Source organism: Acartia tonsa, chromosome 11 (assembly GCF_053477335.1).
Source record: "Acartia tonsa isolate MP-2025a chromosome 11, ASM5347733v1, whole genome shotgun sequence".
Classification (NCBI taxonomy): Eukaryota; Metazoa; Arthropoda; class Copepoda; order Calanoida; family Acartiidae; genus Acartia; species Acartia tonsa.
In genome coordinates this window covers 2,869,907-2,893,504 of record NC_137270.1, presented here as the reverse complement: position 1 = coordinate 2,893,504, position 23,598 = coordinate 2,869,907, and the positions used below count along the sequence as shown (strand labels likewise).

General features: G+C 33.3%; 1 protein-coding gene and 1 long non-coding RNA gene across 2 annotated transcripts; both read right to left on the bottom strand.

Moving 5' to 3' along the window:
* Positions 1–517: 517 nt before the first annotated feature.
* Positions 518–2,705, bottom strand: LOC145332961 (uncharacterized). The gene is made up of 3 exons (XR_013884386.1): positions 2,631–2,705; positions 2,290–2,375; positions 518–618 (listed from the first exon to the last, which is right to left on the bottom strand). It is a non-coding gene; the product is annotated as an uncharacterized LOC145332961 (long non-coding RNA).
* Positions 2,706–5,707: 3,002 nt separating this feature from the next.
* LOC145331645 (uncharacterized) lies at positions 5,708–23,342 on the bottom strand. The gene is made up of 8 exons (XM_080176422.1): positions 23,280–23,342; positions 21,133–21,186; positions 20,380–20,482; positions 9,987–10,030; positions 8,993–9,035; positions 7,523–7,585; positions 6,483–6,564; positions 5,708–5,838 (listed from the first exon to the last, which is right to left on the bottom strand). The coding sequence occupies exons 1-8, from the start codon at positions 23,321–23,323 to the stop codon at positions 5,807–5,809; spliced, it is 465 nt and encodes a 154-aa protein (XP_080032548.1). The 5' UTR covers positions 23,324–23,342; the 3' UTR covers positions 5,708–5,806.
* Positions 23,343–23,598: the final 256 nt, after the last annotated feature.

Here is a 23,598-nt window from a genome sequence, read left to right as displayed (position 1 = left end):
ACACACACACACACACACACACACACACACACATGACATAGATTATCTTACATGAATATCTTGACTATCATTGTTGCTAATATTAGGATGGCCAATGCTATCATCTCCATCATAGTCTATAGGATCTCCATACAGTCATCACTCAGACACACACACACACACACACACACACACACACACACACACACACACATGACATAGATTATCTTACATGAATATCTTGACTATCATTGTTGCTAATATTAGGATGGCCAATACTATCATCTCCATCATAGTCTATAGGATCTCCATACAGTCATCACTCAGACACACACACACACACACACACACACACACACACACATGACATAGATTATCTTACATGAATATCTTGACTATCATTGTTGCTAATATTAGGATGGCCAATACTATCATCTCCATCAAAGTCTGTAGGATCTCCATCTCTGTCATCACTCAGACACACACACACACACACACACACACACACACACACATGACATAGATTATCTTACATGAATATCTTGACTATCATTGTTGCTAATATTAGGATGGCCAATACTATCATCTCCATCAAAGTCTGTAGGATCTCCATCTCTGTCATCACTCATCTCGTTCTTCCTAAATATAATTAAAAGTGAAGCTCTTTAAAGTGCCCATAAAAAAATAACGTCATACAATACAAATGATAAATAATACAAAGTCTAAATTAACAATGGCAAGCCAGTATACATTTTAATTGACCAAGTATAGGCCAGTATGACATCATTGTTTGTTGGTACTATAAAAAGCTTCTCTAAATGTGGAAAACAAAAAGGTAACTATAATTTTCATCTATAATACAAAGTAGAACGATGTTTGTTTGTCTGGTTCCACGACAAACGTAGGAGTCCCAAACATAGGAGTGGAAAAACATCGGAGTGGACAAACGCAGGAGTCCCAAACGTCAGAGTGGGACAAACGCAGGAGTGGGACAAACGTCGGAGTGGACAAACGCAGGATTTTTGGGACAAACGTCGGAGTGGACAAACGCAGGAGTCCCAAAAATTTTTTTTCAATTTTGAATTTTTCTTTAATTTTTGATTTTTTTTTCAATTTTGATTTTTTTTTCAATTTTGAAATTTTTTTCAATTTTGAATTTTTTTTTCAATTTTGAATTTTTTTATCCACCCTCCCCCACCCTTTATTCGGTCCCCTTATTTTTCTTAGTTAGGTTAGGTTAGGTTATAGGCCAGGGGGCCGAGCGCTGCGGCTAGGCAGGCTAGGGGGCCGAGCGCTGCGGCCATAACAATTATTTTGTAGACAGTGGTATAAAAAACTTTCAAAATTGTCATATTATTAAAATAGCGGACACTCCTGCGTTTTACTCAAGCAATGTCCACTCCGACGTTTGTCCACTCTGATGTTTTTCCCACTCCTATGTTTGTCCACTCTGACGTTTGGGACTACTGCGTTTGGGACTCTTGCGTTTGTCCACTCCGACGTTTGGGACTCCTACGTTTGGGGTATGACCTGTTTGTCTGTATGTCTGTTTGTTTGTCTGTCTGTTTGTTTGTAGCAAAGAATCTCGTTAACCGCTGAACCGATTGGGTTCTCCTTTACAGGGTAGCTTCTCATAGGTCCCGGGAAGGTTTATAACTATTTTCTTGGGGGGTGGGACACCCCTAACCCACCCAAAAAATCAAAATACCCCCCTAAATTTTTTTTTTTCATTTTAAAACTAAAATTAAAATAGTGGGGTCGACTACCCACCCCCCCCAAAAAAATTCCCCAACCCCAAATTTTTTTTCTCAATTTATTTAAAATCTAAAACACGAAAAATTTGTTTGGTCAAACCTCTTGGGGCTAAGCCCCTAGAGGCTAGTAGAAAAATAAAGGAAGATTTTGTTACTTTCCCTAAAAGTACCTAACCAACAGCAAAGGGTGTTTAACTTCCCTCAAATTCGCCGAAACCCCTCATTTCTGCCCTCAAAATTAAAAAAATCTATTATGATGCAACAATGTATTTTTGTAAAATTAAAAATTTTTTTGAAAATTTATCATATTTTTAATAATTATTTAATGTTTTTAAAAATAAAAATATATAAAACTCAAAAAGATTTTTTTTTTTTTTTGGGGGGGGGGGTGATTTTTTCATCTTTTGTGGGGTGGAGTTATCTCACCCCTTTTCAAAATAGCCTAAAACCACTGCAGGACCAGTATCTCTATTCCCCGAAGAGAGAATTTTAGAAGGGTTTCTAAAATTTAATCATATATTTTTGGCTAGTGCCTAGAAGTACTTTCAATACTCACCTCAAATGTGTTAATTTTGACAAAGCAGCTGAAACTGTTCTAAATTTCATTTGATACTAACAAGCCAACAGACACAATTGTACTACCTTAATTTATAAACCTTGAACCATCTACCTCTCAGAGTAATTTCCTATTTATAGCGTGAGAAACCCCATATTAGAACAAAACCATAATTTAGTCAAAGAAAAACAATTTTACCTCCAGCTTTTCAACCTGTAAAAATAATAATCCTTTTAGATATTTTTTCATATTGATAATCAAAGTAAAAAAGTAAATGAGTTTAAATTTGAGGCTCAGTCATGGCTGACGCGCGGCTGCCCAGCCCCGCCAGAAATGTTTACCTTGTAAACTGAGTCAAAGCAGCAGAAACTGTTAAAAATTTCATACATAAAAATCAATTCAGAAGGAAGCTAGCTTTACCCTGAAAAAAAACAACCCTTAGTGAGTTTGGTGTAATACTCAAATTAAAGATTCCCTAACCCACCCCTAATGGATCTTGGACAAAGTAGCTTCGGACAAAGTAGCTTCGGACAAAGTAGCTTCAGGACAAAGTAGCTTCAGGACAAAGTAGCTTCGGACAAAGTAGCTTCGGACAAAGTAGCTTCAGGACATTTACTTAGCCTATAACCTAACCTAACCTAACCTATATTAGCATCAGAACATTTATTTAAGAAAAATATCATCAACTGGTAATACATAAGTGGTTTAGAATTTCGTGGATTTTGCAAAAAGTGGTTGATAGATTTTAACAATTTTTAATATTATTTTTACATTTTTTAAACGTGTTTTTACAATTTTTGGTTAGGTAAGGTTAGGTTATACGCTAGGAGGCCGAGCGCCAGCGGCTAGGCAGGCCAGAGGGCCGAGCACTGGGGCCATGACCTTTATTAAGAGTGGAGACTACTTTCCTTAGGAGGCTACTTTGTCCTGAAGCTACTTTGTCCGAAGCTACTTTGTCCAAGATCTCCCTTAACTTCTAGTCACATCTGATAGCCCCCACCCTGCGGGGGGATCCCCTCACCCACCTTTTCCTGACAACTTGATTTCTAAGTCGTACCTAACTGTTATATATAGGGCTCATCATGGAAAGTTTAAAATCGAAAGGACAAATCTAACCTGTTTAAATTAACGAAAAGAGCTAACCGTCACGGACGGACGGACGTACAGACCTACCCTAATTATAGAAAAGCCTCGCTTAAAAAAAACATTGTTTTTAAAAAACATGCACCTGACAGAGCAAAGACTAACTATATACTAAACTTTTATGTTATGAATATGGTTTAATTAGTAATAATCCATTTTTCTATTTATCTATACTTTTTAATTATTGGAAAAATATATTGGTTCTTTTTAAAGCAAGGATAATTATATTTTAGATGAGCCCACCAGATGAAGCCCTGTATTCGAAGGAGTGAGGAAAGTAAGAAAATAGCCTAGAACCATCCAGGGACATATAAGAAGCTTCCATAAAATGAAAGACTTAATCAGTTCAGTAGTTATCGAAATCTTAAGCTACAGACAAAAAAAACTTTACTTCTTTATATAATAGGATAATGTTAAAACAAAAACATTTTCAAATCCAAATATTATTTAATAATAGTTAAAAAAAAATATTTAGGGTAATAATTTTTTTTATGTGCGATTTCTCTTGGGAGGTCGGCGGTACTCTCCCCCAAAATAGTTATAAAGATTCATAGGATCTATGAATAGCTACTCCGTAAAGGAGAACCATATCGATTCAGTGGTAAGCAAGATCCTTCGGTAAACACAGATTCTGTTACTGTTTTACAAGGATAATAGGTTTTTTTTGTAAATCTAATATTCAACAAGGATGACAACATCCATAAAAGCGAAGCTCTGAAACGGTAGGACAAACGGACATTAACACTTGTATAGTGTCAGAACTGAAAAATCAGAATATAAATGAATAAGGGTCAAAGCATAATTGTGAGTAAATTTGTTAAAAAACTTCTTGATACAGGATAAAGTTTATGGACATACTTACATTTTTAGGACTTGATTATAGAGTTGTTTGGCTTATAATAATGTACTTTGTTGTCCTAGGAATCAGTATACCAAAAATCAGAACAATCGGATAATTGGATAACATACAAATTAGTTGTTAAAAATGTAAAAAATCAACATGTTAAAAATGGACGTACGGACATTTTGGTAATTATTATAGAGTTGCTACGCTTTCTAGTTCGTACCTGACTACTACAGGAATCACCATGCAAAGTTTGAAATCGATAGGACAATTGTAACATTTTAATTTCGGTTCTTAAGGTCTCTAGGGGCACTTAAGAAAAGGAAGGGGATTTAAAGTCGACTTCTCCCCATCTTGAATTACCTATAATACAAAGTAGAATGATGTCTGTCCGTCCGTCTGTCTGTCCATTAAGATCTCGGTAACCCCTGAACTGATCGGATTCTACTCTTGAGGGCATATACCTACTGGTCCTGTGTTGGTTTTAGGCTATTTTCTTGAGGGGGTGGGACACCCCTAACCCCCCCCCCAAAAAAAAAAAAAAAATCCCCCCATCAATTTTTTTTAAAAATTATTCAAAATTTTGGTGGAGTAGGGGCATCTCCAGGTAATAAAAGATGTAATTATACCTCTTGGGGCAAAGCCCCTAGAGGCTAGGGGCGAAACCGCTAGTAGTTTTAAAAGAAATGGATAAAAAAATACAATTTTAGGTTAGTCATGTGCGATTTCTCATGTAAGGGTGATGGTACGCTTTCAGGACATTCGGACCAGATGACAAACAAACACACAGACATCCTACTACTTGTTTTTAAGAATTGGCGAAAAGAATACTGAAATTAAGAGTAAGAAAGCAAGACAGACGAACGGACATAATTTTGTAATAGAGTCGCTAAGCAGAGCAACTTAAAAACAAACATTTACATTATTATATAGTACATTGAAAGCATGGCTAGGCAGACGCGCACCAGTCACCTCAGCCCCAGAGAATTTTTTTATAATTTTAAAAATCAACTGAAAGTCTAAAACTGATCCAAATTTGGCAATCCCTCTTTTCCAAAAAAAATTCAAAACATACAAATTTGAGGCTTATACGCGGCTGCCGAGCCCTATAAAAAAATAATCTTATAATCTCCCCAAAGAAAGTATCATGCAATCTTTCTAACATATCAACAATATAAAGGGTGTGCAAAAAAATGCGGACATTTTTAAAATTGAAATTGCGCGGCTTGTGTTAATAGTTAAAATGTTACGCATACCGTTAGAACCGCTAAGAAGTCAGTTTTTAATATTCAAATCGTCAGTGTATCAACAGTTTGTAGCCTCAGCCAATCCAATGGCAATTTAAAATACTGACAGCCCAGCAAGCCGCCAGAAACGTGAGCGGCTGCCGAGCCCTGGCTTCATATACCATTTTTTTTTTTAAATACAAAATATGTAAAAATACTTTATTACAAATTTCCAAATAATATTTTAATGTACATTTATTAAAGCATAAAATTAAATTTATACAAAAATTGTATTGAAAATTAATTATATATCCTCATCCAATTGATCTCCACTCTTCAATTAAAAAATCAATATCACAATCTTATAATTATTATAGTCTTAAAATTATAATTATCTTATAATTATGGTTTAATTTTCATTGTTTGTTTTTAGTAGCGAAGCATTAAAAATTAGTGTGGTATGTTTGTACGTCTGTCCGTATCTCGATAAAAGAACTGAACAGTGAACCATATCTATAATACAAAGTAGAATGATGTCTTTCCGTCCGTCCGTCCGTCCGTCCGTTTGTCCATCCGTCCGTCTGTTTCTTAAGATCTTGGTAACCACTGAACCGATCGGATTCTACTCTTCAGGGAATATACCTACTGGTCCTGTGGTGGTTTAGGCTATTTTCTTGGGAGTGGGACTCCCTCAACCCCCTCAAAAAATAAAAATCTCCCCCAATTTTTTTTCTCTTTTTTAGTTACCTAGGTACCTATTTGTTCCCCAATTTTTTTTGTTTATTCGGAAGTTAGTTCACATAAAACTACTTAATTTATTTTATTTTCTAATTTCCTCTTGGGGCAAACCCCCAACCCCCCAAAAAAACAAATCTCCCCCTTTTTTTTTGCTGAAGATTTCCTTGGTCCTTTGTTGTGGCCGTTTTCGGTCTAATATCTTAACTTTTTAAGATAAGAATTTTGGATATTGAATTTTTCCTGGCTATAAACTCCCTGCAGACTGACCGGTAGCAGGTGGCTGGGGGGCAGGGGGGACTTACCAGGTATTACTGTGGACAGGCCCTAGATAGGTAGATAGATAGATAGATAGATAGATAGATAGATAGATAGATAGATAGATAGATAGATAGATAGATAGATAGATAGATAGATAGATAGATAGATAGATAGATAGATAGATAGATAGATAGATAGATAGATAGATAGATAGATAGATAGATAGATAGATAGATAGATAGATAGATAGATAGATAGATAGATAGATAGATAGATAGATAGATAGATAGATAGATAGATAGATAGATAGATAGATAGATAGATAGATAGATAGATAGTTAGATAGATAGTTAGATAGATAGATAGATAGATAGATAGATAGATAGATAGATAGATAGATAGATAGATAGATAGATAGATAGATAGATAGATAGATAGATAGATAGATAGATAGATAGATAGACAGATAGATAGATAGATAGGTAGACAGATAGATAGATAGATGGATGCAAAATAAAATATATCCCATTTTTATTTTTAGGAACTTTAAATATATTAATTATATCCTTTTCTCGCTAAATTAATATTAAAAGTTTATATAACATTCCAAATAATTATATCCTTTTCTGACTAAATTAATATTAAAAGTTTATCTAACATTCCAATGAAATTTTTAAGATGTACAATTTTTTTAGAAAATATACGTATGATTTAAAAAAACCTTTTTATAGAAATAAGTCAAATAATTTTTAGACGTGTTTTATAACTTCCAAACCGTTTAATATCCGGTGGATTAGAACTTGTTCTCAGCCACAATGAAAAATTAAGTGTTTAGAATGGTATTACAGACAATTTTCCAATAGTATAATGAAAATCATAGTATTAATACCAGTTTTGGTAGCACAGGCCTTCGGCCCCTGTAGGCTAACAAAACCTATAATTTATCGTTTTACTATCCGCGGAAAGATGTCTATAATAAGATGCGATAAATAACCATTATTTCTTACAGAAAAGTATATTTTACCTCGCAGTCAATAAATTCAACACCAGCACATTTAGCCTCACAGCTGTTGGTGTACAAAATTGTCTAAATTTAAGAAGATAAAGGGGGGGGGGGGGGGAGTTTTGACACATTTGCGTAAACAGTGAATATAGGCTTTATCTTTGGACTGAGATGATTGGTTATAAAAGATAAAATCATTATTATATGATGAATTTTCCCAAGTTTTAAGATTTTTTTTATAAGCCTCCAGGTTTAGGAGCTGCAGGCCTACAGGTGGTCTCTGGACAGGTAAAAATAAGAATTAAAGTATTTTTTAAAAGAGATAGAGGTAAACTTATAAAAAAATATGCATATTTTTCCTTCAAATATGTAAATAACATTTAAAAAAGATGCATATTTTGTTTTATAAGTTGACCTCTAAAACTTTTAAATTTTTTTTTTGAATTTTTACCCGTCCAGTGACCAATTGGAGGCCTGCAGCTCCTGAACCTGGAGGCCTGCATATCCTAAACCTGGAGGCCTATCCAAAAAATCTTAAAACTTGGGAAAATTCATCATATAAAAATGATTTTTTTTCTAATAACCTATCCTCACAGTCGACAGATAAAGCCTATATTCACTGTTTACGCAAATGTGTCAAAACTCTCCCCCCTATTAATGACAGATGTTCAAAGGGTCAGGGATCTAAAGGGATAAGACAATAGCTGTAAATTGATCTACATCCCCAATGTTAATATACAAAATTACCCCTTCTGTAGATTACAATTAGTGGTTGAAACGCTCGGACACTCAAATTAATCAACCAACCCAAAAAATCCCCAAAAGTGTTAAGCCAACGAATTAGAAAACGGTAATCTTGTCCGCATTCCCATCTATGATGTTGTCATCCTTGTTTAAATTGTAAGGGAAAGAGCTATTTTTAAAAGCGAAGCTTTTCTATAATTAGGGTTAGCCCGTCCACCAGTCCGTCCGTAACGGATAGTTTTTTCGTTAATTTAGGCATGTTAGAATTGTCCTATCAATTTCAAACTTTGAATAGTGATTCCTTTAGAAGTTAGGTAGCAACTCTATAATCATTACCAAAATGTCCGTACGTCCATTTTAAATATATTGAATTTTAACTTTTTAACAACAAATTTGTATGTGATAAAATCATCCAATTGTTTGGATTTTTAGAATACTGATTCGTAGGACAACAAAGTACAATGTTATAAGCAAATCATCTCTATAAGCAAGTCCTAAAAACGTAAGTATGTCCTTAAACATTTTCCTGTATTTCTGCAGTTTTTCAACAAATTTAATTAAAATTTGGATTCGACATTTATACATTTATGTTTAGATTTTTCAGTTCTGACACGCTACAAGTATAAATATTCGCTTGTCCTACCGTTTCAGAGCTTTGCTTTTATGAATGTTGTCATCCTTGTTTGGTTAACATTTCGTAGCATGTTTATTTAATTTTGAAATATGAATTTTAAACTGGAAGCAAACCTGTTCTTTATTGCAGACTGGCTTAAAAACTCGGGAACATTTCCTAAAACAAAGAATAAATAGGAATCGATGTATTATTACTTGGAACAAACATTAAAACATTAAAACCTTGTATAGTATCTAGCATGTACCAGTCCTTATCAAAAAGCTTTACCTGTAATATTTAGTGTGGTTTCTTCTAGATGCCAGTCCTTGAATAAAAGTTTACCTGGATCATCCTTTGCAGTCACCAGCAGATGCCTGTTCTTGAATAAAAGTTTTACCTAAATGAATTTACCTGGATCATTCTTTGCAGTCATTAGCAGATGCTTGTTCTTGAATGAAATATTACCTGAATGAATATACCTGGATCATCCTGTGCAGTCACCAGCAGATACCTGTCCTTAGATAAAGTTTTACCTGGATCATCCTTTGCAGTCACCAGCAGATGCTTGTTCTTGAATGAAATTTTACCCGAATGAATATACCTGGATCATCCTGTGCAGTCACCAGCATATACCTGTCCTTAGATAAAGTTTTACCTGGAACATCCAGTGCAGTCACCAGCAGATGCCTGTTCTTGAATAAAAGTTTTACCTGAATGAATTTAACTGGATCATTCTTTGCAGTCACCAGCAGATACCTGTCCTTAGATAAAGTTTTATCTAGAACATCCAGTGCAGTCACCAGCAGATGCCTGTTCTTGAATAAAATTTTACCTGAATGAATATACCTGGATCATCCTGTGCAGTCATCAGCAGATACCTGTCTTTAGATAAAGTTTTACCTGGAACATACAGTGCAGTCACCAGCAGATGCCTGTTCTTGAATAAAAGTTTTACCTGAATGAATTTACCTGGATCATTCTTTGCAGTCACCAGCAGAAGCCTGTTCTTGAATAAAAATCTTACCTGGAACATCCTTAATGGTCATCAGCAGATGCCCATCCTTGAATAAAAGTTTACATGGATTTTCTTGTGATCTCCATTTGAGGTCTTTTCTGAAAAAGTTTTACCTGGAACATCCTGTGCAGTCACCAGCAGATGTCTGTCCATCAAACTGAAATATGTACAAATTTATCAAATATATGTGTGATGTTATAAAATTAGGCCTAAAAAAAATATATATATAAGTATCTTGAAGTTTATCAGTATTAACAATTTAAGTTGTAAGGTTTAAATTATAAAAGTTTATTTTGAAATTTCAAATGAAAACTTTAAATTTGATTTTCTTAAATCTTTCTATAACTTGTAATCTTATTACTAAACATATTTATGACACAGGGAGTCATATTTATTTAAAAGGAAGAATTGATCAGGGAAAAAGGGAATGTGATTCTGACAAACAATTCCAAAGGAAAATTTCCCCACACCACCTTCACCTTTTCCTCCCCTTCTTACCCACCCCTCTTCAGTTACATAAAAAAACAAGATATACCCACAGCTTACTTACAAAGGTTTCGTGATTTTTTGTAAATTTGATTTTTAGAATAGCTAGGCCTGGAATTGATTATCTTTTCTCATGTTTAAAATTCTGCCTTTAGCAGCAGATAAAAAGAAGGGAACAAAGGGTTGTAGATTAAGAAGCTCTTTCTGGTGCCTATAAAAAATGACGTCATACAATACAAATGACCAATGATAGGCCAATACACAGACAAAATTACCAATGGCAGGCCAGTAAACATTTTAATTGACCAATGGTAGACCAGTATGACATCATTTTTAGAGGCACTACAAAAAAGCTTCATAGATTAATGATATTGTCATTATCCTCTCTCTTGATGAGTATCTCTAGACACAGAATGACCACAAATAATCGTGAGATGGAGATATAAAATTGCGTAACAAGTGCAGCAACATGTGGAATCATCATTTGTTGCTTTATTTGTCATTCTTCCCAAAGAAATGGAAATAAAATAAGTGGATATATTGACAGTGGAAAATATGTCGTCAATTTAGGTTTCTAATTTGGACATCATTTATTGGTCAGTTCGTTTATCCAGTGGGAGATAAGGGTATGGGGGTATCGTTATTTTAGCCATTTGCGTGTATCACTTTATTAGAGTAAATGAAAATCTGGTGCAACATCCAAGTAATAATATATCCATTGCCACAGATTAGAAAGAATTAAGTTATCAGTAAATGACATGAATTTTTAAAATCTTGTATTAGTTTGGTATAGAGGCGTATATACACCCCCCCCCCCTTTCCTATAGACTATAGGGAGGGGCAAGTTTAAAATTCACCTACCCCCTAAAACAAGGAGACAAATTTTCTAATTATTTAATGAGTAATCTGATGAAGCGGGGGGGGGGGGGATTGAGCTAAAATAGAAAGGAAGGCCTCGCCATAATTATTTTCGTACTTGGGTGTTATCCCCCCATTGTATTCAAATTTAACGGATATTTTTATTTCTTTATCCCTAGCTGGCAAAGTGCAAAGTAAATAGATATTTTACATACGTGGATATATTGACAAGGGAAAATTTGTCGTCAATTAAGCCAGGTAATGTGAACCTCATTTATTGGTTAGATAGTTCATCCAGTAGGAGGGTAGGGGATAGGTAAAAGGGGTTGTATTGTATGTGGGGTATCGTTATTTTAGCCAGAAGCTAGTGGCACTTTATCAGAGTAGATGAAAATCTGGATCAACATCCAAGTAATGTCGATATGTCGATTGCAAAGTATAAGGTCAAATAATGATTATAAAGTTTACGGTCCAACGACTATCAAAATGTTCTCTTATAACAGCCATTTTAGCAAAAATACTTATAATCTAAAGTAGTAAGGATTTTTATTTGTACGTTAGGATCTTACTAACCCCTTATCATATGATATTCACATAGGTCACGAGAAGACAAAAAGCTATTTTATTCTAAAATTTAATAATTGGTGTTTATTAAAAATCAAAATAAATGTTACATTATAGCAATGTATTTTTAATCTAACAAGGATGGCAGCATCCATAAAAGCGAAGCTCTGACATGGTATGACAGACGAACATTAACTCTTGTAGAGTGTCAGAACTAAATATACAAAATATAACTATATAAGTTTTGACAAAATTAAACGTAAATTTCTTTCAAAACTTCTTAAATACAGAATTCTGCTTAAGGACATACTGTATTTTTGGGAATTGATTATAGAGATGCTTCGCTTAAAATATTTCACCTTATTATAATAGGAATAAGTATCCAAAAAATCAGGACAATCGGATAATTTTATCACATAAAAATTAGTTGTTAAAAAGGTTAAAAATCAACATGTTAAAAATAGACGTACGGACATTGTAGTAACCAAATTGTACCTCACTACTACAGGAATCATCACGCAAAGCGGCAAAATTCTAACCTGTTTAAATTAACGAAAAGAGCTAACTGTCTGGGACGTACGGACGGACCTAGCCTAATTATAGCAAAGCTTCGCTCTTTTACAAAAAGGGGATCCACCTTTCATTAATTAATCATCCTTTTTAAAAGCGAAGCTTTTCTATAATTAGGATCGGTCCGTCCGTACGTCCGTAACGGATAGCCTTTTCCGTTAATTTAGGCATGTTAGAATTGTCCTATCGATTTCAAATTTTGCATGGTGATTCCTTTAGTAGTTAGGTACGATTTAGAAAGCGTAGCAACTCTATAATCATTACCAAAATGTCCGTATGTCCATTTTAAACATGTTGATTTTTTTTACTTCTTAAACAACAAATTTTTATGTGATCTAATCATCCGATTGATCTGATTTTTGGTATATTGATTCCTGGGACAACAAAGTATAATGTAATAAGCGAAGCAACTCTATAATCAAGTCCTAAAAATGTAAGTATGTCCATAAAATTATCCTGTATCAAGCAGTTTTTCAACAAATTTACTAAATTTTTAAGAGTCAATTTTGCTTTGACTCTTAAAAATTTATATTATGATAATTAAGTTCTAACACTATACAAGTGTTAATGTCCGTTTGTCCTACCGTTTCAGTGCTTCGCTTTTATGGATGTTGTCATCCTTGTTTCTAGTTTGAATTAATCCAATTTTACATTAGGATTATTATTATTTTATAAACTAATATTACAAAAATAAATTAGAAAAATGATACAATATGATTTTTTTTCAAAACAAGGATGACAATATCAATGAATACTAAATACAAAGCATAAAAACTGAAGATCACAAATGCTGAGCCTTTAAAGATTTGTCATACACTAAACTGGCAATATAATAGGCTATGATATTTTAATCAATCAAGCCGTTTGATTTTGGTGCGGCTCCGGTTCCGGCTCCGACCTAAAATCAAGAAAAACTCGACATATTTTTGACTATTGAAGGTTTTAAAAGTTTAATTTTTTATAAAAATGGACTTGAAAAACTTAAAAGGGGCATTTGCACATGACAAAACAGAGTTACCAAATTATAATTTATAAAAAATCTCTCTGTTTATCTAGTCCGGAGCCGGAGCCGTTTTTTAATGAAAATTACGGCTCCAGCTCCGGCTCCAGCTAAATATGGCGGCTCCACGGCTCCCGGCTCCAGCTCCGCAACACTGTACCCAAGGAAAGAGAAAAACAGGTAGACTAAAAACAACCTGGAGGAGAAAACTCCTATATGAACTGCAAGATGAGGAAAACCCATCTCTCAGCGATGCTTCAAATCATGCCAAATTAAAAAAAGATAGGAGAACCATTGTGCATGGCCTACGCTCCACAAATAATAGATGGTTGGCGATGAGATAAAATTGAAAATTTGAGAAAAAAAAATTTGCTTATAATTAGAGAAATCTTCACAAAAAAACCATCTCAAAAAGTAGCCAAGAAAATAGTATCACGGACAAAGAATATTGTTAGTTGTAGAGTCGTTTCGCCACTAATAATAAATAAATTGAAAGTATGATATCATCATATTATTATTTCTTATCATGAAAAATAATAATTGTTTGACCAAATGATGTATATTATTTTTTTTATTAACTTAAAGATCACATACTTTCTTCTTCTTCATTTTTTTAGAAGAATAGCTACTCTATAAGTAGGTATTTGTTGTCAGTATGTCCTTTAGTCTGTCATGTCGGTAATGCAGATATCTCACTTCCCCTAACCTGCCCTGCCCTTCCCCACTTCCCTCTAATAAATTGATACTCATTACCCACCAATCAACCTATTCCTGCCATCAACCCCCTTTACCCTATCCCCTAACATCCCACTGGATACACGAACTGACCAATAAATGATGTCTATGAACAAGCAACCTTAATTGACGAAAATTTTTCCCCTGTCATAATATGTCACGTAATTCTACTAGCGGCTACGCCTCTAGAGGCCTCTAGTGGCACTTTAAATGTTTGTTTCAAAAAAAATAATACAGTACCTTGCAATGTTACGTAGGAGTCTCTTTTCGAGAAAAAAAATTCGATTTATTGTGATTTCTCTTGGAAGGGTGGTGGTACCCTCCCACACAATATTTATAAACCTTTCCGGGACCTATGAGAAGCTACCCTGTTAAGGAGAACCTGATCGGCTGTTCAGCGGTTAGCGAGATCCTTCGGTACAAACACACAGACATCCTGTTACTTTAGTTTAAGGACTTTATATAATAGGATATCCACTCTTGCATTTCTTTAAACAAATGTTTGTTTAAATTAACGAAGCGTTTGATGATTTTTTTCTTAATATATTTTTTTTTGTTCTTTGCATGCATGCTTTTTAAGAAGGTCATTTTCAAAAGCAAAGCTTTTCAGCATATATCTATGAACGTGTTATAACTTTTGCGATTTTGTTTGAAATAGCTAGTCGGTGCATTTAGTAAGTAGTAGGTGTAAAATGATCCATAGAATTTATATATGCAATCGGTTTTTTTTTGTAGACCTCATATTTTTAAAGTAATTTAAGTTGGTTTTAAGGTACTAAAACGCAAAAAAAAAAGAAGAAAATTGCCATTATGAACAAAAATAGTAAGGTCTTTAATTTGACTCTTCTGTTGAGTAATTATTGAAAAAATCTATTTTGTTGAACCTCGGTGAATCAAAACTAAGAATTTTGGGAGCTCGTCACGAATGGGTTAAAAAATTGCAAAAGTTAAAACACGTTCGTTAAACAACTTTGAAAATATGATCGCTTTTACATATAAGACGAAATAACCCTTGTTTATTATTGATCTTTATGTAGTTTTTTTTTGTAAAGAATATATTTTTTTCTTTTTTTATAAATTGATTTTTAAAAGAGAGTGATATATAACACTAAAACTAATATAATTCTATACTCTCCCCCCAAAGTAGTGTCGTCGTGAGGTAGGATGGGGGTTGTCTCTTTATCTTTACCTGGTTTGCTAACATCCTGTGCCCGCCAGGATGGAGATATTCAAAAAATTCCATCGGGGCTAAAAAAAACTGGTTGTAATCTTACAACTGTACATTCTATATCCGCAAAAAGCTGTTTATAATACGATGCGAGAAATAACTATTAAAATCTTCAAATTATTAATGGTACTTAAATTTTGTACTTAAAGTGCTTCAAATATTTATTTTCAATTCTTTTCTAGATATTATATTATTAGTTATTTCAATTGAAATGTTATATATTCAATTGAGTCATTTTATGTAAAGTCCCGGAGCTATTTAAATCGATATATTATTACGTGGATGTTGCACCAGAATTTCATGTCCTCTGATAAAATGAAGTTCGTAGCTGGCTGAAACAACGATACCCTTCATCCCCCATCCCATCCCCTCCTAGTAGATGAACGAAGTAACCAATAAATGAGGTCCATATTAGCAAGCTAAAAAATTTCTCCTGTCCATATATCCACGTATATCCTATATCCATTGCTATTTAGGAGAATTTTTGCAGCTACTCTACAACTATGGTATTTCCATATTTATCTTATCTTATATTTATCTTATCTTATATTTATCTTATCTTATCTTATCTTATTTAGATTTGTTTGTTTTACACATTTTTTGCGCTCACCACAATAATCTTCAAACTTTATGAATAGCAAAGCATTTCTTTAATAAGGGTCTGTCTGTACATGCATCAGTCTGTCCTTCATCATGTAACGGTTTACTTTTTTATCAATAATTTGAGAATGTTAGAATTGTCCTATCGATTTCAAACATGGCATGATAATTTCAGGACGATTTAGAAAGCGTATCAACTCTATAAACATTATCAGAAAGTCCGTACGTTCATTTCTATGATACCAGATTTGTTGTGTAATATAAGTTACCATTTAGTCATCTGAATTATGTGCATATCCACAGAAAGAGAGAGAGAGAGAGAGAGAAAAGAGAGAAAAAGCTGTTTATTCAATGGACCCCAAAGTTTTATAAGAACGTTTTCTTATTCAATGGCTCAACAACTTTGGGGACTTTTGGTGAATTTTGATTGGTCCGTTCACAAATGTGAGTGTTCAAGCATTTCTTCAACCACTAACTTTAATTTTCAGAAGGAGTAATTTTGTGTATCATAATTGGGGATGAACATCAATTTATCGGCCATTGTCTTATCCCTTTAGATTCCTGATATATCCATTTAGGAATTTCTGGGACAACAAAGTATAATGTTATGAGCGAAGCCACTCTATAATCAAGTTCTAAAAATGTAAGTATATCCATAAACATTATCCTGTATCAAGCAGTTTTTCAACAAATTTACTTACAATTTTGCTTCGACTCTCATACATCTATATTCTGATTATTCAGTTCTGACACTATACAAGTGTTAATGTCCGTTTGTCCTACCGTTTCAGTGCTTCGCTTTTATGGATGTTGTCATCCTTGTTATATTACATTCATAGTCATCCTCGTTAAATGTTAAGTGTTTTCAAACAAAAATCAGTTAGTTAAAAGCAAATTGAAAACTCATTGTTTTTTTTAATAAAAAGTATTTTAATGTTTCTATAGAACCTTTCATTTAAATAACAGATCTATAGTATAGATGTATATATACAGACAACTACCTCCCTTCCTATTTCAACGACCCTTTTCGTCTGCTTCTTATTTATTTTCTGCTACTTGGCTGTGGTTATATAAGCGACACCATTGGTTTATTTTCAATGGCCTAATAGAAAGGTTGCACAGGGTTGATGCGATGGGGAGATACTGTTATTTAACCCTTTCTCCCTCTAGTGTTTTACTCTAATATTTAAATTAAACTTTATGTTTAAAACTTGATTCAAGTTTGAAAACCTTACTTTACCAATTTTTAAGAAATACATTTTATTATCTTCTCATCCCTTTTCAGCTGTCGTTGGGGGGCAACACATCTTAAAATTGACGACCTCTCCATTTGCCCCCCAAATATTATTTTAAGTTTATTTCGCTTGTTGGTTATACCTTATTCCTGTTAAAAACCCCTTATTTTACCTCATTCAAAATAAAAAGCTTAGACGTTCCTGAATGAAATATGGTAATAATGTTTGTTTATCTATGACAGATAAATTATTCTCTCTCTCTCTCTCTCTCTCTCTCTCTCTCTCTCTCTCTCTCTCTCTCTCTCTCTGTCTGTCTCTCTGTCTCTCTTTCTCTCTCTCTCTCTCTCTCTTTCTCTCTCTCTCTCTCTCTCTCTCTCTCTCTCTCTCTCTCTCTCTCTCTCTCTCTCTCTCTCTCTCTCTCTCTCTCTCTCTCTCTCTCTCTCTCTTTCTCTTTATCTTTCTTTTATTTCAACAATAATAAAGATTTAATATAATTAACCTAATGAATCCATATAATATCCAAAATTTAAAACAATATGTGTAATTAAAATAAGATTTCTTTTTATATTATTTTTTATATCAATTCTGATGTGTTTTTAATTGTGTAATTATAGACGCGTAGCTACTATATAATTCTATGTGTACGTATGTAATATTTATGTAAAAGTAACAGGATGTGTGTCTGTCTGTGTAGTACATTTGATCTCGCTAACTAATAATCCGATATGTTTTTACCATTACAGTTCAGCTTCTCATATGTCATGGGAAGGTTTTAAGCTATTTTTGGGGAGGGTAACACCAAAAATCATCCTTAGAATAAAATGAACCCCCCTCCCTTCCCTCAAAAAATAATATTTATTTTTCTTAAAGATTAAATTTGACGATTATTTTTTTTTTTTTTTTTGGGGGGGGGGGGGTCGCTAGTACCTTAATTTAAAAGCATTAACATCATTAACAAATCTTTTCATTTGTCTATTTTGTTTGATACTTTAATTGTCAATTTGTCTAATTACAAGGCTCGACCAATATAATAATTAAATTTCTCGTATTCATTCGAATCCGGTGGATAGGAACCGGTTCTCATCCATACGAAAAAACTATGTCTAGCATCGTATTATATCCAGCTTTCTACGAATATAAAAATTAACAATCATAAGATTAAAACCAGTTTTTTTATCCCGTGCCTTCGGCACCTCGGGGCTAAAAAACTGGTTTTAATCTAATGATTGTACATTCTATATCCGCGGAAAGCTGTTTATAATACGATGCTAGAAATGACTATTCTCATTTCTAATCTGAGTATTGTTATGTAAATAAAAATCAATATATATTTATTAGCTTTTACAATTTCAATATTTGGGAATTTTCCATCAAAAAAGAAAATCTTTTTAATGTAAAAGAATGTATGAAAACAAGAACAATATTTATTCACGCATAGTGGCACGCACATAGTTTTGCTTGGGGGTTGCGCGAAGCGTACTTGAAAATTTAACAACCCCTCTAATAAAAATTGAGGGGATTGGTAGCTTGAGGGGGGTTGTAATACAGACAACAAAAGAGTTGTGACTTTTGACACTATTCTTGGCTGTTTATGTGGGGTCATCAGGGGGGTGTAGAGGGGTGTAGGGGGTGTATACCTAAGGAGGTGTATTCACCCTCCTTTATTTTGCCAGGGGGTGAAAATACACCCCCTACACCCAACTTCTGCAAACCTCTGTAATCAAAAGTAGGGCAGCAATAACAAGTAAATTTTGGCAGGTATTGTGAATAAATCTCTGAATATTATAAAAAAAAAAACTGAATGAAAAAACAGTCTTACGATATGAACTCTTTAAAAGTACATTTTTTTACCCCCTCCCCCCCAAAAAAAAAAAAAAAAAATTACCCCCGGGGTAAAATTTTTTTTGGGGAAGGGTAATTTCTTTTCTTCTACAAATTAAATATCTAAAAAGACCAGGAATCTAAAGGGATAAGATAATGAGCATAAAGTTAATTAAAACAAAAATTATGTTAAACATGAAAAACTAATAATCAAATTTAATAAAAGTACCCAAATTTTCAAGCAAACGAATCAAGATGATATAATCATAAAACTTTGGGTACCAAATGTCCCCTCCCTCCCTGAAGAAACCTTAATAAGTTGTGAAAAATCCAGGAACTGCAAAATTCATTTTTTTAATCCTTTTCATATTTCATAAATTTTTTCTTTGGAAATTAATATTTTGGTTGAGCTTATTATTCACTGAGTGGCAGCCGCAGATATTCTATCTAACCTGTGACTGTCAAGGACGTCCAAGCTTTTTTGAGGAGTTTCAAAGGGTTGAGGAAAGTAATTAGAATTTTTAAAAATACTTTAAGTGAGGTAAATGAGGTGTTTCAAATTTTCATTTGGGTTGAGGGGGGGGGGGGGGGTAAGGGGGTTAAAGACCCCTTAACCCCCTTCCCTTGTACGTTTATAATATGTGTAGATTGTTTATAATATTAAGCAGCTATGGCTACGAATTTTTATCGTTTTTTTTTAATGGCTAATTCTTGTAAATCCGTTTCTTGCAGCTCAAAAATGTCAAAATTATGTGTACTAAGGGAGTGTTTGTAAGCGGTAGCGAGGCTGCCAAGCCCTCTTATTATTAAATTAAATTTTTTATAATCCGACATAACAGATTATTTGTATAAGAATCAATTTTGAATTTTAAAATTTAAATTTTATAAGCTTATTAAACGTAATTATTTTTTAAAAATACAATCATAGTACATCAGTTAAAAGTAATATGTCTCTAAAATTAGTCTATAAAACAAAAATAACCATTAGTGCACAAAAGGCGCGTGGCTAACGAAAACGGACGTAAAATCATTTTTGTAACAGTGTCAACAATACACAAACGAATCCAGCCGTTTAGCCGTTAAATGCAGGACATTGAGCTGTTCAGTTACTAGTCCCCAAATAATAACGTAATAACGTTTTCTTATGCGGTGGCTCAGCTACTTTGGGGACTTTTATTAAAATTTTATTGGTTGATTCATTTAGTTAAGTCTCCTAAAATTTCAACCACTAATTGTAATCAACAGCAGGGTTGATTTTGTGTATTGTCATTGGGGAAGTAATTTAATGTATCGGCCATTGTCATCAAATTCTTGAAAATCAAAAACTCATATTCTTGATGATTTAATCTAGACGTACAGATTAACAAAACCTTATTGCAGATAAGCTGCAGCACTTAAACAACGCTCACCTGAAAACCACTGCAAACAGCATCGCAGAAATTGTAAGTCTCGTTATTTACACAGTGGGGTAGATACAGGATATATCCAGTATTTGGAGGTAGAGGTGGATATCTAGAAATTATATATTATTTACACAGTGGGGTAGATACAGGATATATCCAGTATTTGGAGGTAGTGGTTGATATCTAGAAATTATATATTATTTACACAGTGGGGTAAATACAGAATATATCCAGTATTTGAAGGTTGGGGTGGATATCTAGAAATTATATATTATTTACACAGTGGGTTAGATATAGAATATATCAAGTATTTGAAGGTAGGGGTGGGTATCTAGAAATTATATATTATTTATACAGTAAGGTAGATACAGAATATATCCAGTATTTGGAGGTAGGGGTGGGTATCTAGAAATTATATATTATTTACACAGTGGGGTAAATACAGAATATATCTAATATTTGGAGGTAGGGGTGGATATCTAGAAATTATAAAATATTTACACAGTGGGGTAGATACAGAATATATCCAGTATTTGGAGGTAGGGGCCGATATCTAGAAATTTTTATTATTTACACAGTGGGGTGGATTTTAAAAAATGGTTAGAATTTTTGGCTATAGTCAGTTTGGTGACACTGCCACTTATCGCCCAACTATTTTACATTGCCCCTTTAATGGGCGACTACATTGCCTTTTATTATAAAGGTCAATGTCACCAATCAGACATTAGCCGAATTTTTTTTTTTAAAGTGAAAGTATACCTGGGATGAACACATTGCTTGCAGGATTCTGAACCAGTTACAGACACTGATTTACTAAAAATAGTAAAAATTTGAGTTATGAATTCAACTTCTATTTAATTAGTTTAAATCAAAATATGTTAAAGAAATTATTTTTTTTTAGATTTTCAATAAATTTTACAATAAAGACCCACAAATGTTTAATTTCATTTGCAAATATTCTTTTTTCAGAGAAAGTGATATTTTATCTAGAGAAAAAATAGTTTGCTTCAAATCTAAAGGGTACTTAAGGGAAGAGTGGGAGGGGGAAATTTGATCCTCCAATTCAGATTTTAATGAAAGAGAAAAAGTAAAAATAGAATGGGGTTAATTTTTTTCTAGGGGAATTTTCTCTTGGGATGATGGAGGTATACAATACTTATAAACCTTCCCTGAACTTATATGAATCTTCAATGTTAAGGAGAGTCATATCGGATCAGCGGTTATCAAAAGCCTTTGCTACAAACACATAGAGAGACAGACATCCTGTCAATTTCATATGAGGATTTTCTTTTTGATTTTTTATTTCCCAGTATTTCTAAATATCTGATATTTTAGATTTTTTGGCAGATTATTTTAGATTAATTTTGAATAATATTTTGCTCAAAAGTTAAAACTTATCAATTGAAAGTCTTACATAAATATATGATATTTCAAAAGATTGTTGCATCGTTTTGTACTAAAAACGTAAGTCAAAATATTTTAAACAAGATTTTTCAAAAGTAGGTTGTCTATTTAGAAATTAATTGGAACCAAAAAATCTTCAGAATTCTTTGAAATTGCCCAGGTTAGCTATAGGTTTTCTTGGGGCTAATTTAAGTCATATACCCCTTCATATGAGAGGGAACAATAAAAACACTTTTCTTTTAAAATATATGAAATCGTTAATTTTTTTGGGTTGGTACAATGCAATAGGAAAGGTAAGCTAAGCTTGGGAGGGAAAATGGTCAAAATTTATATTTTACAACCCAAATTAATATTATTCTTCGACAGTCAAAAACTCATTGATATATAAACAGATCTATAGTATAGATGTATATAAAAAACAACATTGCAATGGGGAGATACAGTTATTTAACCCTTTCGCACTCTAGTGTTTTACTCTAATTATATATATCCAAAAGGTGTAAAATTCTGTTTCCTCCCCGTCGGAAAATAGTATCATTAATATATATTTTTTTTCTCAATATTTTCACCCTATCCAAGAAATTAAGATTTTTTTTACAAAATGACCCTTCGTTTAAGGGTTGGAATATTTTTGAAAATAAGGGGTATGACTTGGACAAAATTTTTTCCCCTAAAAAGTTTACCCATGTGGTAAACTAGCATGAAAGGTTAAGTAGCCCCCCAACCCCAAAAAAATAATAATTTTCTCCATTTTTGGGGGCGAGAGGGAGATGGTAAAAACCCAAATTTTTTATTAAAAAATTTGTTTGCAGGGGGTGGGGTAGTCATGTCTTTTCAAACACTTTGGGCCGTCCAAGACGTATAGCTTTTTTCGTTAATTTAGGCATGTTAGAATTGTCCTATCGATTTCAAACTCTGCATGGTGATTCCTGTAATAGTCAGGTACTATCTAGAAAGCGTAGCAACTCTATAATCATTACTAGAATGTCCGAACGTCCATTTAACATGTTGATTTTTTCACTTTTATAACAACAAATTTTTATGTGATTTAATTATCCGATTGATCTGATTTTTGGTATATTGATTACTGGGACATCAAAGTTCAATATTAAAAGCAAAGCAACTCTATAATCAAGTCCTAAAAATGTTAGTATGTCCTTAAAAAGTATTCTGTATTTCAGAAGTTTTGCAACAAATTTACGTATGATTTTGTCAAATATATTGATATTTTGTATATTTAGTTCTGACACTGGCAAGTGTTAATGTCCGTTTGTCGAAAACAGTAAAAGTGTCTGACTATGACGTCAGAAAAAATTAACAACTATCCAATGAGAGGCCGCTATATATTTTACCATTGTGAATACTGGCTTCTCATTGGTTAATTGTTAATTTTTTCTGACGTCATAGTCAGACACTTTTACTGTGGCCCCGTTTGTTCTACCGTTTCAGTGTTTCGCTTTTATGGATGCTGTCATCCTTGTTTTTATAGAAATTAATCTTACCATAACTGGAAGACAGAAATAAGAAGAACAAAGGAGAACATCATTTTTAAGCTTTCTAAAACCTGAAAAATAATTATTAAATAAATAACAAAAAACAGTAGAACTAGGCATTCAGAGATATTAAACTTTGACATAGCCTAACTAAACTCAATATTATTAGTAGCGAAGCTACTCTATAATTCGAAATGTCCATCCGTCTGTCCGTCCGTCTGAGACAAAGTGGGGGAAACGTTTTTTTCTCGGCTCCTATAAAAGATAGACAGCTGAATTTTTTAGTGAAGATTCTCATAACATATGCCCATCTAATCTATACATTGTT

What these genes read in the sequence shown, in the direction of transcription:
- LOC145331645 (XM_080176422.1), bottom strand. Translation starts at nt 23,323, where the DNA reads ATGATGTTCTCCTTTGTTCTTCTTATTTCTGTCTTCCAGTTATG. An exon ending in AAGCAATGTGTTCATCCCAG is followed by an intron (nt 20,483 to 21,132) that starts GTATACTTTCAC and finishes TATAATTTCTAG; the next exon opens with ATATCCACCTCTACCTCCAA. An exon ending in TTGAATTTATTGACTGCGAG is followed by an intron (nt 6,565 to 7,522) that starts GTAAAATATACT and finishes CTACCTATCTAG; the next exon opens with GGCCTGTCCACAGTAATACC.